Raw genomic sequence first — 15,377 nt, 5'->3', positions numbered from 1 at the left:
AAAAGACGGTCACTGTACTTCAAATTTCGTATAAAATTACAAAGAAAAATTAACGAAAAACACTCAGCCAAGCGTGACAAAAAAAACATGTTCGCGCCACTTTTCGAATTAGAGTACTTTCACATGGACTGGTGGCATAAAATCCATACAGTTTTCATGGATTTAACGTCAGATTTGACAAGAAAAACTGTCAATACACCTTCTTCGAGGTTAATTTTAATATCGTCAGTGCAGACTCACAAGAATTCATTGCAACAATGAATTTCTTGGCACAATTAAAACTATTTTGCCGAAATAGTGGCCTTCATCTCATCAAATCATATTCGTCAAAAACAGCAACCGGTCATTTATCACTGGTGGACAAAATTGCACTCACCGACGATGGGAAAACTTTCGTTGCCTGGCATCCGACCAAGGAGTTTCCGTATGAATTTACACGGCCGATACCCGTCAGCGAGCAACGTGATCGATCAGCGGTTATCAAAGAAAGTGCATTAAACACAGCCATGCAGGCATTTCACAATAAACATCCGGTTCTGGCTCGCCAGGAATTAGAACGAATTACGTTCACAACGAAGCATCGCTGGTTTCCACGGGCTAGAGACAAGAAAGCCAAGAAAACGCCAATGGATCGACCGTATTTGTAGTTTCCTTTGTTTAAATTCAATAAAATTGTGTAGCAATATTTATACGTGATGTTGTCATTGAATTACGAAGTGGTGCAGAAGTTCCTTGTATAATCTTTCGGTTTGATGAAAGGTCCGGCTTAGTTCACTGTATTTTCAACAAAAAATAAAAATGGTGAGAAGTGTTATGAGACAACAGTATACATTGTAACTGTTTGTCTAAGTATAAACGAGGCGAATGCCCAACTCAACCAACAATGGAATTGAGGACTTTCAAATGGACATGTCCACACACTGCAAATTTTCCTACAAATTCCAAAGAGTAACTGTCACGTCTTCCAAGGAATTCTGCTGAAGATGTCCAGCCGGAACTAGTGTTCCAATGACTACCGATATTATTGCACGTGAGACACAATATGACTCGTTCACTCGTTAGGGGATCTCCAATAACTGCACCTCAGATTCTCTCTGATATATCTGGTAGTCTCGCTGGTAGTTGCATTTAAGAATTTTCCTTGGCGCAAAAAAGCTAAAGACGGCACTGGGTAGTTGGACAGAAGAATGGTGAAACTTACAGTGAACGTCAGTGAAATTTAGTTCAGTCGTTTTTCAGTTGGTTTACTCATACAAACAGACTGATGTACGGGTGGAATAGTGTGTAGTAGCAAAACCGTAAAAAGAGAGTTTCGTGTGCATCGTTCAAATGAAACTCAGTTAAAGCAAATTCCTATCTAAATTTTACTGACCTCCGCAGTAATGTTGGTTAACAGACTCTACTCAATCGATGTGTCACTTCAAGAATAATTTCATTTCTATTAGAACTTATTTTTTCGGATCAGGGTACTCGACTGGTTATGGAACACTATATGCTTGTTGGATGAAAGTTAACATTTAAAGTCGATCCACACTAAAATACACTAATTTAGAGAATTTAGAGAAGAGGTGCCATATCCTAACAACCAGTGCTGTGACCAAATTAACGAAAGTTCAATGATCAGTGATAGTGCTGGAATTAAATTTTTTGCCGATCATTTACCCATCTTGAAGGACGACTATCATCGACTCCAATCGGCAACATCGGAGCAACGGGAAATAATTGGAAAACAGCAACGCTTGCTCGGTAATCGGTGAGTACTCATTTTGTTTTTTTTTTTGGTTAATTTTTCATTCAAATGTCTGTGTCCCGGGACTTTTTCGGCGCTGTGAGCGGTAGATATTTATAGTTCGCGAATTAGACTTACAAATAGCACAAGACAATTATCGAAACGACCGCTCATATCGTTCACACAGGTCGAAATTGAATTTTTTTGGTTAATTTTTCATTCAAATGTATGTGTCCCGGGACTTTTTCGGCGCTGTGAGCGGTAGATATTTATAGTTCGCGAATTAGACTTACAAAAATAGCACAAGACAATTATCGAAACGACCGCTCATATCGTTCACACAGGTCGAAATTGAATTTTTTTTTGTTAAATTTTTTTGTTTGTTAATTTTTCATTCAAATGTCTGTGTCCCGGGACTTTTTCGGCGCTGTGTCATCGATTAAGAATTAACAAAAAACAATTTCGATTTATCCAAAACTGAAGCATCAACGTCCTCGAAGACATCCAGATTTGTCCACCGTTTGACCCATCGACCGGGCTAGTGCAATTAGAATTTGTGGAAATGATTGGCAAATTAAATGTTGGAGAAGTGATTGACCTAAGTGACGCTCAATTGGTTGACATCAATGAAACAGAATTCATCGCATACATGAAAGGAGCCACCGAACCGTCTAGCGAAGCCACCGAACCGTCTAGCGAATCCACCGAACCGTCATGCGAATCCACCGAACCGTCTATCGAAGTCACCGAACCGTCTAGCGAATCCACCGAACCGTCATGCGAATCCACCGAACCGTCATGCGAATCCACCGAACCGTCATGCGAATCCACCGAACCGTCTAGCGAATCCACCGAACCGTCTAGCGAAGCCACCGAACCGTCTAGCGAATCCACCGAACCGTCATGCGAATCCACCGAACCGTCTATCGAAGTCACCGAACCGTCTAGCGAATCCACCGAACCGTCATGCGAATCCACCGAACCGTCATGCGAATCCACCGAACCGTCATGCGAATCCACCGAACCGTCTAGCGAATCCACCGAACCGTCTAGCGAAGCCACCGAACCGTCTAGCGAATCCACCGAACCGTCATGCGAATCCACCGAACCGTCTATCGAAGTCACCGAACCGTCTAGCGAATCCACCGAACCGTCATGCGAATCCACCGAACCGTCATGCGAATCCACCGAACCGTCATGCGAATCCACCGAACCGTCATGCGAATCCACCGAACCGTCTAGCGAATCCACCGAACCGTCTAGCGAAGCCACCGAACCGTCTTGCGAATCCACCGAACCGTCTATCGAAGTCACCGAACCGTATCACGATTGGAGTGCAAATATCCCATTTGTAATTGGATCTGGCATCACGAACATGAAGAACTCATGTTACGTTTCGTCGATTCTGCAGATGTTCTTCCATTTGCCTCATTTCGCACATTGGCTGTTGCATGGTACACAGCATTCAGTTCTCTGCAATAACCAGTGCTCAAATTCGTTATCCTGTCCGAATTCGCTATGGTTCCACTTGCGGCAAATGTTCAACACTGTACGTGCCAACACAGTAGCATCTCCCGCTGGATTCCTAGGACATTTTCGAGCACTTACACCTATGTTTCCCGCATCAGTGCAACAAGATGCGAACGAGTTCATGTTAACATTGATCGAACTCGTTGGAAAAGAAAATCCTGACACCGAGCCGTTCTCGTCGACATTCAATGTTACGCTTCTTCATCGTAAGGCGTGCTTAAAATGCGATCATGAAACACAACATGAAGAAGATGCTTCGAGTGTGGTTTTACCAATTCACGCCAACGACAACGACTTGAGCCACATGCTTGCCAACTATTTTAGCTAAATAGCTAATGAAGAGAGCAGCCTCAACTAAAAAAAAAAAATATTTAAGGTTACCTGTGGGTATAAATGTTCCAAATCGGAATTGGCATGAGCCATCCCTGTTTTTTATTTTGAAAATTTGCGCTCTCTGCGTTCTGACATTTCGATTGTCTCTTATGTTTGCCCATAGATGGTTCCAGTAATCGTTTATTTATTTTTCGTTTGTTGACTCTATGGATCAATTTTGCCCGGTCAAACTGTATTATTTGTCGATCAACATAACACACAAAAAAGAGCTTGAAACCATTCGAATATTAGTTTATTTGAGTCGGTGATATTGTTGTTTTTTATGATTACATTCAAAATTTCGCTAAATTTACCATATTAAAAGATGTCACATCATTACATCATAACTGCTCAAAAGCCCACGGCGGTTACGGCATGTGTTACAGGTAATTTTTTTTAAAGACAATTCCATTACTTTTTCCCGTATCGAGGTTATGTTTACGGGTTGAAAATAGTGTACTTTAACGCTAATAATAGCTTCAGCCCATGCAATCATTTCTAATCGAATGCATTTTTATGATTGCAGGCAATTTCACGTCAAGTACCGACTTGAATTTAATCATAGCAAAGAATTCGAGGTTAGAAATATACTTGGTGACGCCGGAAGGCTTGCGATCTTTGAAGGAGATCGGAATAAATGGAAAAATAGCCGTAATGAAACACTTCCGACCGAATGTACGTGAATAGCATTTATGGAGTGCCCGAGCAATTGTTCGCAAAATGACAATTTTCAAATTTTCAGGGGGAGCAGAAGGACCGAATTTTTCTACTTACACAGCGATACAATGCAATGATTCTGGAATGCACTATGATCGATGACAACATTGAAATCATAACAAAAGCTCACGGTAATGTGGCCGATCGAGTGGGCAAACCAGCCGAAACAGGCATCCTAGCCGTTATTGATCCGAAATCGCGCGTCATCGGAATGAGATTGTATGAGGGATTGTTTAAGATAATTCCTTTGGACAATGACACCAGTGAATTGAAGGCCACCACATTGCGGTGAGGACTAGTGTTTTGAAATTATCCCAACCTGCAGCCAATACAAATTCGATCTTTTCGTTTCAGAATGGAAGAGATGCTCGTCCAGGACGTGGAATTTCTTCATGGCTGCCCGAATCCGACACTAATTGTTATCCATCAAGATGTGAACGGGCGTCATATCAAAACACACGAGATAAATATGCGGGACAAAGAATTCATGAAAATTGCTTGGAAACAGGATAATGTTGAAACAGAAGCAACGATGCTTATTCCAGTACCATCGCCGCTTGGTGAGTAGCGAATATATTGTACTGCCATTGCGCAATTGTGTGAAGCCAATAAAGCTTCACTTTCGGTAACTTAGGATTGCGCTAACATTCCACAAAAAATTTAATTTGAGGTTGTCTTGGTCATTTTGACCGTTTATAATGAGCGATCGTATCACGATAAAATCAACAAATCTTTTATTGCACGAATCTTGACTTCAAAATCTTTCAGTCCATTGGATTCATTTGTAAAAATATGATTCAGTCTCAGAGCCGTTTGTGCTGACTGCTTGTTTTTGCTGTGGTTGTTTAGAGTCAATTGTGCTGACTGCTTATTTTTGTTGTGGTTGTCGATAGCAGATGAGTTTTCATCCGATAGAAACTATGTCAAAATTTCGAAAAGAAATTCTTTGATGAGAATTCAAATAATTCAAACAAATTTTTAGGTGGTGCCATCGTCATCGGTATGGAATCAATTGTGTATCACGATGGAATTAACTACACAGCCGTTGCACCTCCAATAATTAAGGTAAGAATTTGGTGCGATTTATCAAACCCATGTCCCGATTTCAAATTCTCATGCTTTTCCCCGTGCAGCAAAGTACCATAAATTGTTATGCCAGAGTGGACAGCAAAGGATCTCGATATTTACTGGGAAACATGAACGGTCACCTCTTTATGCTGTTTCTAGAAACTCGCGAAAATTCAAAGGGTCAACTGTATGTAAAAGACTTGAAAGTCGAACTTTTAGGTATTTCCGCTGAGTTTTTTCCCGTTCCATCAGTATTTTCACCCCTAAATCGTCGATATTCCAGGTGAAACATCCATACCCGAATGTATTACATACTTGGACAATGGCGTTCTGTTCATTGGATCAAGGCATGGCGATTCGCAGCTGGTCAAATTGAACAAAAATGTTAACGAAAACGGTAGCTACGTTGTGCCGATGGAAACATTTACGAATCTTGGACCGATCATGGACATATGTGTCGTTGACTTGGAACGGCAGGGCCAAGGCCAAATAATAACATGTTCGGGCAGTTTCAAAGAGGGTTCATTGCGAATCATTCGCAATGGTATTGGCATTCAAGAGCACGCTTGCATTGATTTGCCGGGCATAAAAGGTATGTGGGCGCTTAAGGTTGGCATTGAGGACAGTGTGTTCGAAAACACTTTGGTGTTGGCATTTGTTGGGCACACGCGCATTCTGACATTAACAGGTGAAGAGGTCGAAGAAACGGAAATTCCAGGTTTTCTGAACGAACAACAAACATTCTATTGTGGGAATGTGGACTTTGGTCAGGTAGGAAGTGTTGCCATGTAACTGAAAGTAATTCAACTGACCATTCACACATTCGTAGATAATTCAAGTAACTCCGTTAACTGCTCGTTTGGTACAAGGTGAAAATCGAGCACTGATCAGTGAGTGGAAACCTCCAAATAATCGTCGAATCGGTGTCGTTGCTTGCAATTTTACCCAATTAGTGTGTGCATCAGCTAGCGACATCTACTACATTGAGATTAAGGATGGAGAGTTAAAACAAATATCGTGAGTACCTTCCCGATTCCGAGTCCTTTGTGACCTCTGCAATCGACCTATAAAAAATGTGAAACTTATTTCAGACACACAACACTACCTTATGAAGTAGCTTGCTTGGACATCTCTGTTTTGGATTTCAAAGAAACTCGTTCGGATTTGGTTGCAGTTGGTTTATGGACAGACATTTCAGCTTGTGTACTACGATTGCCGACGCTCGAAACATTGACAATTGAGAAGCTGGGAGGCGAAATTATACCACGCTCGATACTGATGACTTGCTTCGAAGGAATCAACTATCTGCTGTGTGCCCTTGGTGATGGTTCCATGTTCTATTTCTCATTAAACGGCGTCGATGGTACGCTGTCCGAAAAGAAAAAGGTCACCCTTGGTACCCAGCCGACGATTCTGAAAACGTTCCGTTCACTATCCACAACGAATGTGTTCGCCTGCTCCGATCGACCGACGGTCATCTACTCCTCCAACCATAAGCTTGTGTTCTCCAACGTTAATCTGAAGGAAGTGAATCACATGTGCTCACTGAATGCTTACGCGTACCAAGACAGTTTAGCATTGGCAACGAAAAATTCGGTGATCCTAGGAACAATTGACGAAATACAAAAATTGCATATTCGTACAGTACCGTTGGGCGAAGCACCCCGTCGCATAGCATACCAAGAAAGTTCACAGACATTCGGCGTCATTACGTTGCGAACAGACATTCAAGATTCGGCTGGCCTAATCCCCTCGCGACCGAGTGCATCAACGCAAACGCAAAACGTAACGTCGTCGAGTAATGTTGGCTCGTTGCCGAAACCTGGTGCTGGAACTTCTGCCAGTACAGCTGAATTCGGACAGGAAGTGGAAATTCACAATTTACTAATTATCGATCAAAATACGTTCGAGGTACTGCATGCGCACCAGTTCATGCAAACGGAGTATGCATTGTCGTTGATGTCGGCAAAACTTGGCGATGACCCGAATACATACTACATTGTCGGTACTGCATTTGTTTATCCGGAAGAAGCTGATCCTAAGGTGAGTTTTTCCCGAGCTTTGTATTGACTGCTGGAGTGAGCTGGTGAGCTGAGTTCATCGTCACTTTTGGCATTTGATTCGTACATTTCCGAATGAACTCAAATGACGCATGCTTCTCTTAACTCACAGGTTGGTCGAATTATCATTTACCATTACTCTGAGGGAAAATTGCAACAAGTGGCTGAGAAAGAAATCAAAGGAGCATGCTATTCGCTCGTCGAATTCAATGGAAAAGTTTTGGCCAGCATTAACAGCACCGTACGATTATTTGAATGGACCAGCGACAAGGACTTACGATTGGAATGCAGCCACTTCAACAACATCATTGCTCTTTACGTAAAAACTAAGGGTAAAATTGAAAGCAATTCAATCGCCAAGTAGCAACTCCTTTAACCGCCAAATGTTGTTTCAGGTGATTTCATTTTGGTTGGCGATCTGATGCGTTCGATTACACTGCTCCAACACAAACAAATGGAGGGAAGCTTCGAAGAAATATCAAGAGACTATGAACCAAAGTGGATGACTGCCGTGGAAATTCTCGACGACGACACGTTTTTGGGTGCCGAAAACAGTCTGAACTTATTTGTGTGTCAAAAAGACAGGTAACGTACCATCCCCATCCCCAGTTCTCGTAGTTCTCTTTTCGATTCAACAAAATCATTTCATTTGTGTTGGCACAGCGCTGCAACCACAGACGAAGAACGCCAACAGATGCCCGAAGTAGCTCAGTATCATTTAGGAGATTTTGTAAATGTATTCCGACACGGATCACTGGTCATGCAAAATGTTGGCGAAAAGACCACACCGACGCAAGGATGTGTTTTGTATGGCACAGTCAGCGGTGCCATTGGACTGGTTACCCAAATTCCATCAGATTTCTACGAATTTTTGCGAAGTCTAGAGGAAAGACTCACCCACACCATCAAAACGGTTGGCAAAATTGAGCATTGCTTCTGGCGAAGCTATTGCACCGACATGAAAACAGAAACTAGTGAAGGTTTTATCGACGGCGATTTGATTGAAAGTTTTCTCGATCTGAGCAGAAATAAAATGATTGATACCGTGTCTGGATTAGAGGTTAGTGATTAATGACACTAGAAAAATTGGATCGACTTGATGTTGACTCGGTAAATTTATTTCTATTTCAGATTGATGTTGGTGGTACAAAACGTGAGGCAACAGTTGATGATGTTATTAAAATTGTCGAAGATTTGACTAGGATCCATTAAGATTAAATTTTCAGTCTTCATTTGACTACTTAGTTTACAAGTATGACCAATTGCAACCGACAAAAATGAAATAATGAAGCAAAATATTTCCGAAAATATTTCTTGTAAAGTGAAATCGTTGTTTTGAATTAAATTAGTATGCGATGTGTCCAATTTCGGTATCGGTGGCGAATTGGTACACGAATTGACATTTCACTGATGTGAGGCATTATCTTTTACTCGAAGGCTTATTGAGAGGACCCAGTCATCAACCATTTCTTGAATAATCCATCGACTGTATAATGTGAACCCATGATGTGGGCCACATCCACGAGTTTGTGCTTCTCAACTAGGGAATACAAACGGATTTAAATCGAATCGGTTAACTGGTTTTTTTGGCATAAAAGAAGCCGGTTTTTCCGTTAGCCGGTATTTTAATTATTTTTGTTTTTGATGAATCTTTTGAATTTACAAGCAATTTAGTTTCGCAAAGATTTTCTTACTCATTGCTTTCATGTTACTACAATTGGAAATGTCGGATACAACTCGACGAATACCTGCTTCTTCTGTGTGATCAATTAGTACACTCCTAGCAGTGATCCAGATTTTCGAAATGTCGAAATGAGACACTGAAATCCGTAAATAACAACAGGAAACTATTGGAAATTTGACAACTCTGTACAAATTGTCCTTTACTTTTTCAACTGTTACGTGTAGTTCTGGTAAGATGCTCGACTCTTAAAAGTATCGTTTCCATTTCCTGGAATGTCAGTGAAACTTTTCTACCTTTGCTATAACTTCGATCCCACAAATTAAACCTATGGACAAATTTGACACAAAAATCGAAGAGTGATGCCTGTTAGAGAGCAGAAAGTTGTTCTATTTAGACATCTCTGGGCAAATAAGAAATGTCATCATATAATAAGTTCCTACGATCCCAAGTCTAGTGATTTTCAAATCGGTCCAGTTAACCGGTTACCCGCGGTCTTTGAACGAGAAAGAACCGAAATCGCGGTTTTGGAATTCGATCTTGGTTTGCATTCCCTATTCTCAAGAGAAAATAACAATCAAATAAGATCTCAGGGATTGCATAGTTGGGCAGCCTATCGCAATTATTAACGCCGCACCGTCAGTCTATTCGTATCGAAGTCTTTGCAACCATATTTATGTGAGAGAATTTCTAAAATTTTCTGATTTATAAAAGAAAATAATTATAAAATAGGTCGTGGTGTCTGGTGCGATATGAATAAGTTGACCAATTCACCTGAAATACCTGCCAGAAATACACAAAGCAGCAGCGGCGGAGTTTCTCTTCAATTGCAAAGCCCAAACGTACTTAAAACAATACAATTTTTGAAGCTAATAGCAGTTGGCATATCAGTAGGCCTTTCTTGGATTACGTTCTAATATTTCGAATATTTAAAAAAATATTACCGTCATCAACGTGTTGGACTGTCTGTATACGTAAACTGGGCGTTAGTTTTTCGTTTACTAGGACGTCGATACTAAGTATGTTTATACTCACTTTATTCACGGTGTAGTTAGCAATATAATGCCCTGTTTCCCACAATATTTATATTTAGGTTCATAAATATTCAAAGGTGGAAAGTTTAGAACTGCTTTCACATCAGAGCCGGAGTGGCTACACTGCCTGTGCGAAAATATGTGAGCTTAGTGTGCCATTAATGTAAGAAAATCGTAGAAGGATTTGCGTCTACGAGAAAAATATTCATTCGATCACAGTTGTTCATATGTTAAGTATCGAGAATCCCAATCAACACGATTTTGTCCATTTTTTATAAATTGTTGTTTGAATCTGCTCCTTGTAATTTCGAACATGGCGACAGTGACAGGACCGGTTCATTTGCGTAAAGGGCTTCGTAGAAAAGAGTGCAAATCTAGTCGAAAATTTTGTACGTTGATGCAAAAGTGTTTTGTCAACAATTGAGTTCGCGTAACCGAGAATTTCTCGGAGAAAAGGAGGATGATTCTTTGGTAAAAAGTTTGTTCACTCCATGAATAAAAGTCGTCTACAAAGAAGTTGGAACAAATCGAGAAAAAGTTTTGGCAAGTTACTGCAATCCGTGACGAATGATCAAGGACGGAGAGTCGGTTCAACGAGAGAAAAGTGATTGTAGAGCAAAAACTAGATTGTAGAGCATTGGCACGACGGGAGAAACGCTAATGGGTAAACGGGATTCGAGTAATCTGGTATTGGTGAAAATTTATTTTAAAGGACATTGCAAGTTGAAACAAAATAGCTTTTGGTCAACCACTGAGTTCGTTTAACCGCACGACGGTCATTTGGTAAAGAATTTGTCCACACCATGAATGGATAATCGGGGATTTGCATCAGGCATTGACAAAATTAACAGAAATGCTGAGAGAATAATGACTGTGGAATTGGTATGTGTGATTTCCTTTCTTTCCTCGGAAACCACAGATGGTAATGTGAAGAATTCCACAAGTAATTTTACTATGTAAAAATCGAGTAACCGTTTCGAATGAAATTGGTCGAAGTTGACCTTGTACGATCAGTTGCATAGAAAATTATTTGTGGAATTCTTCACACTACCCAACGGCCGCTCGAAGTGAAGCGGATCGTAATATTAATTTTTGAAGTTGAAACATTTTGTGCAGTTCAAAATTGCTCTAGCCAGCAGCCCTTCGGCCCATTATAGCCGTCCGGGCCTGTTTTATTTTTGATATGTAGTTGACACTCGCGTATATTAGTCGAGTAAATACCATTCTAAAGAAAAATGGAAACAATATAGAAGACATTATTAGGAGAGAGAAAAAAATGAAAAATAGCGTGCCATACATCGTCCTTATTAACGAGATTAGTGTTCTTAAAGTGTTCTGAACCTTGGTGTACGTATAATGTAGCATGCAAAGGAATTACAGTCAAATGAACATGCTAGACTCCTGAGGACATTTTATGCATTGCGTTCATTTCACATTCATATATCTTATACGCCGATTACGTTATGTGCGTGACCATGGTTTCTCATCTTTGTGTATTTGTAGATGAACCAGCTTTTTGGATGGTTGCATAACACTCTCAAGCAACAGTGCTATGGTGGTTGCATTTAGTTAGAAACAAAGAAGAAACCATTCACACAATGTACGAATAGAGAAAAGAGAGCACAGTGCGGACATTGCCAAGGTATTATGAAGTGAGTATTAGTACAATGTGTGAATATAGTTTCTTCTTGACTATTCGCTCATTCCAAAGAAACATATTTTCTTCAATGTCGAACAAAGCATCCATATTTGGCATTTCGTCAATGCATAAATTCAGAAGGATTGAACAAAGCTCTCTATATAATCAAAAAAAAACTCCTTTCTTTAAATTTTGTAAAGGGAAAAATTCAGTTGATCAAACCAAACACCTTTCTTATACAGTAAGGAAGAATTCACTAGTGTCGAACCAGACAACTTCGTTATTCAATTTCAATTTCAATTTATTTGTAATCAAAGAACAAAAAGGATCGCTCCTTACACAAATGTTCCGACGTTAACAAAGTATACGTTTTTTTTTTAAATAAACAAAACAAGAAAGAAATGAGTGAAAGTAGTACAACTTGAGCCTCAATCAAAATAGAAAAAAAAACTGAAGATAACAAAAATAAAAATAAAAATAAAAGACAATAAAGAAGAGTCATAGCGGACTGTACGCATCAACAACATAATCAAAAACCAATGACAACATATAAGTTCATAACGATAAAGATATACCAACAATGCCTGTGTGCTATTACTGAAACGGTAAAGGTCGTAAGGTATGGTATGGTATGGTCGAAGCCAGTGGACGGTGTGAAACATTTATTCCAATTACTCAAATAATCCGTTGTCGACTGATGAAATGTTCCAGACAACGCCTTTTGAAAGATGGTAGGGATCCTGTTTGTTTAACGACATTTGGTAACCTGTTGTATTCCGATACAGCATCAACAAAGAATGAATGATTGTATTGACTAGTAGTGTGACGAGGAATGATTAGTAAGCTGGAGCGCCTCGATAGTTGTAGATTATCAAAAAGATAACTCGGTGACTTGTCGATGAGTAGTTTGAAGACGAGGATTATTGACCGGTGCTTAAGAAATTCCATAATTGGGCAGTAAACATGAGTCTGGTGTGCCATGAAAGAACATGGTGATTCGGCCATAAACTTCTCAGCCTCGAAAACACTTTGGCACTGAGATCAGTCGCGTGAGCACTAAACATAAGATTAGCATCCATGGTGATTCCAAGATTACGAACATTATCAGAATAGTTAACCGTGACCCCATCAATAACAATGTTAGGTGTAATGGTCCTCAGTACACCACTAGTAAAGATGATGGCCTGGGCAGAGCCGGCTTAACCCATGGGCAAAGTGGGCCCGGCCCAGGGCGCTGGGAAAATAGAGGCGCTGAGAAATTAAATTTTTTCGACAGTGTAATCATTTCACGTTCAACATAAGTCATGCACAAATCAACGTCGATTAAAAAAAAATCGCGCTCGCTTCGCTTGCGTCTGTACATTACATTCTTGGGGTAAATGTGAGCTACAAGAAATGCATATATACATCTAACTTGATATTTTTGAATAATACACGCACATCGACTAACCCAAGGCTGTTCGTATTTGGTTATTTAAAGCGTTTTTATGATGGTCCTGCTTTAGAAAAGTTGAACTTTGAGGCTTCTGGCTGAAGACACTATAAATAATTTTCAATAACCATTCCATTGCTTCATTTTCGTGAGTCGCCGGTGATAGTCGGATAATGGAAAGCTTTTAGCTCATGAGGAATTTTCGAAAATTTTGTAAATTCCTCATGAGCTGAAACCTGCTCATGATCGCCGGACAACGGGAGTTTGGAACAAATAAAGCAGCTGGAAAAGCTGCAGAACAAATCCGTTTCCGCCCATTGAAAATTGTTCATGGCATATATTCGCGATTTTTTTTGTCGAAATCCAAGGCCAATTACCTAAATTTCAAGATCTAACACTTTCAGAGTGAAGACAAAGGATCATTCTAGAGTGTCCTAAACTTGAATACTTTTGGGATCCCGAGTCCTAGATCCTTGAAATTGCTTCAACGCAAGTCGTTTTTTCCGAATCATGACCTTACCCAACGTACTGCTCCTAGCATGAACATAAGAAATATTTGGAGGCTGATGAAGTCACAGTAGGCACTGCGTTTCTTTCGTGAAGATAGGTGACTTGTTTTAGTTGTGTGAGTTCAAACACACAATACAATCAATCTTAAGCGGTAGGTCTCATCACAAAAGCCTCCAAATTCGACGTTTGTCAAAGTAGTGCTCATGCTAGGAGCAGTGCGTTGCCTTACCAAGTAGAGTAAATCTCGCAATATAATGAAACTGTAATAGTATCACAAATATTGTGTCAAAAATTCACGTTTTTTTCTTGGTTTTTCCTCACAACGCGTTCATGTTCTAACGATCTTCCAAGGGAAGTGAAAAGTGAGAATAATGAGAGGACATTCGAGTGTAAATTGAAAGAACACCTGAATGAAACTATAGAATTGTGATGTAAATTTGTAATAATTGTGGTGTTCATTTTTCAATGTCTGTGATTATGGAACTTTGTATTTGAAAATAGCTATTTGCTAAATAAATTTGTTTGATTTGATTTGTTCTTCAAGAAGAATTTCAAGAAAAAATTGTTTCGGATTCATTCTACAAACTTCAAACTTAAAATCCCGAAAAATACGAGCGAAACCTTTTTATAACTTTACTTGATTTTTGTTTGTGGGAAAGTTTTGCGAATTAATCACGAAAACTCTGGTTATATCATATATCTCTCATTCATATATGGTTATATGTTATCATAAGCTTGCCACCTCGCCTCGCTCGCCGTTTCTAACTACACATTACTTAGAAAATAATATTCTTGAGGAAATGTTGAAAACATTTTATTTGATTTGGTTGACAATGTAGGAAACAATTTCTTTAATAAATTTTTCATGCGGCGCTGCAAGGCTCGTTGCCCAGGGCGCTGTAAATGCTAATCCGGCCCTGGGCCTGGGTCTTTCTAGCATTAAGCAGCAATCCGTTTTCATTAGCCCATAAACAAATAGCAGCAATGTCGTCATTAATCTTCGAAAATGCATCAGCGACATCAGCTTCAGCACACGAATGATGTAGTTGGACATCATCAGCAAACATATGGTGTAACATGTACTTTAGTGAGCTCTGAAGATTATTGATGTAAAGCGAGAATACGAGAGGCCCGAGTACAGAACCTTGCGGAATGCCTTGACGGATTGAAATCGGAGGTGAAGTGTGATCAACGATGGTGACGCATTGCATCCGATCCGTTAAATAGTTGGCCACAAATGATGTAGCGGACGAAGATAGCCTGAATTCCAGACGCAGCTTACGTAGCAGTTTGTCATGTCGGATAGTGTCGAATGCTTTGGTAAAGTCCAGAAGCAACAAAATCGTAATCTGTTTTTTTTTTCAAAAGCTCGTCTGATTTGAATAAAATCATTTCGCTGCAAGTATTCGACCAATTGTTCCTTTGCCAAAATTTCAAGCACTTTCGAAAGACAGGGCAATATACTGAGTGGACGAAAATCACCTAATTCACGTGTTCTTGTTTTCTGATGATTAGGAATGATGTTAGCCAGTTTCCAGCATTTGGGTACGTTCAATGAAGTGAAGCAATGATTTACGATGTGTGTCAGAACGGGAAGAATGAATG

The 15,377-nt window shown here is 39.9% G+C and overlaps 3 protein-coding genes across 3 annotated transcripts; all 3 read left to right on the top strand.

Moving 5' to 3' along the window:
- The first annotated feature begins 177 nt into the window (after positions 1–177).
- On the top strand, positions 178–689 carry LOC119080974 (28S ribosomal protein L42, mitochondrial). Its single transcript, XM_037189621.1, has one exon. The coding sequence runs from the start codon at positions 258–260 to the stop codon at positions 645–647; it is 390 nt and encodes a 129-aa protein (XP_037045516.1). The 5' UTR covers positions 178–257; the 3' UTR covers positions 648–689.
- A 927-nt stretch (positions 690–1,616) lies between these two features.
- On the top strand, positions 1,617–3,587 carry LOC119085701 (cell wall protein IFF6-like). Its single transcript, XM_037196150.1, has 2 exons — positions 1,617–1,753; positions 2,213–3,587. Exons 1-2 carry the CDS (start codon positions 1,617–1,619, stop codon positions 3,585–3,587), a joined length of 1,512 nt encoding a protein of 503 aa, XP_037052045.1.
- Positions 3,588–3,771: 184 nt separating this feature from the next.
- Positions 3,772–8,803, top strand: LOC119080463 (DNA damage-binding protein 1). The gene is made up of 13 exons (XM_037188839.1): positions 3,772–4,017; positions 4,158–4,306; positions 4,374–4,636; positions 4,703–4,908; positions 5,331–5,413; positions 5,482–5,635; positions 5,700–6,187; positions 6,246–6,433; positions 6,508–7,459; positions 7,589–7,808; positions 7,872–8,061; positions 8,140–8,536; positions 8,608–8,803. The coding sequence occupies exons 1-13, from the start codon at positions 3,957–3,959 to the stop codon at positions 8,686–8,688; spliced, it is 3,432 nt and encodes a 1,143-aa protein (XP_037044734.1). The 5' UTR covers positions 3,772–3,956; the 3' UTR covers positions 8,689–8,803.
- The last annotated feature ends 6,574 nt before the right edge of the window (positions 8,804–15,377 follow it).

This window comes from Bradysia coprophila, chromosome X (assembly GCF_014529535.1).
Source record: "Bradysia coprophila strain Holo2 chromosome X, BU_Bcop_v1, whole genome shotgun sequence".
In the NCBI taxonomy this organism is placed as follows: Eukaryota; Metazoa; Arthropoda; class Insecta; order Diptera; family Sciaridae; genus Bradysia; species Bradysia coprophila.
This window is presented reverse-complemented; position numbering and strand designations above follow the sequence as displayed.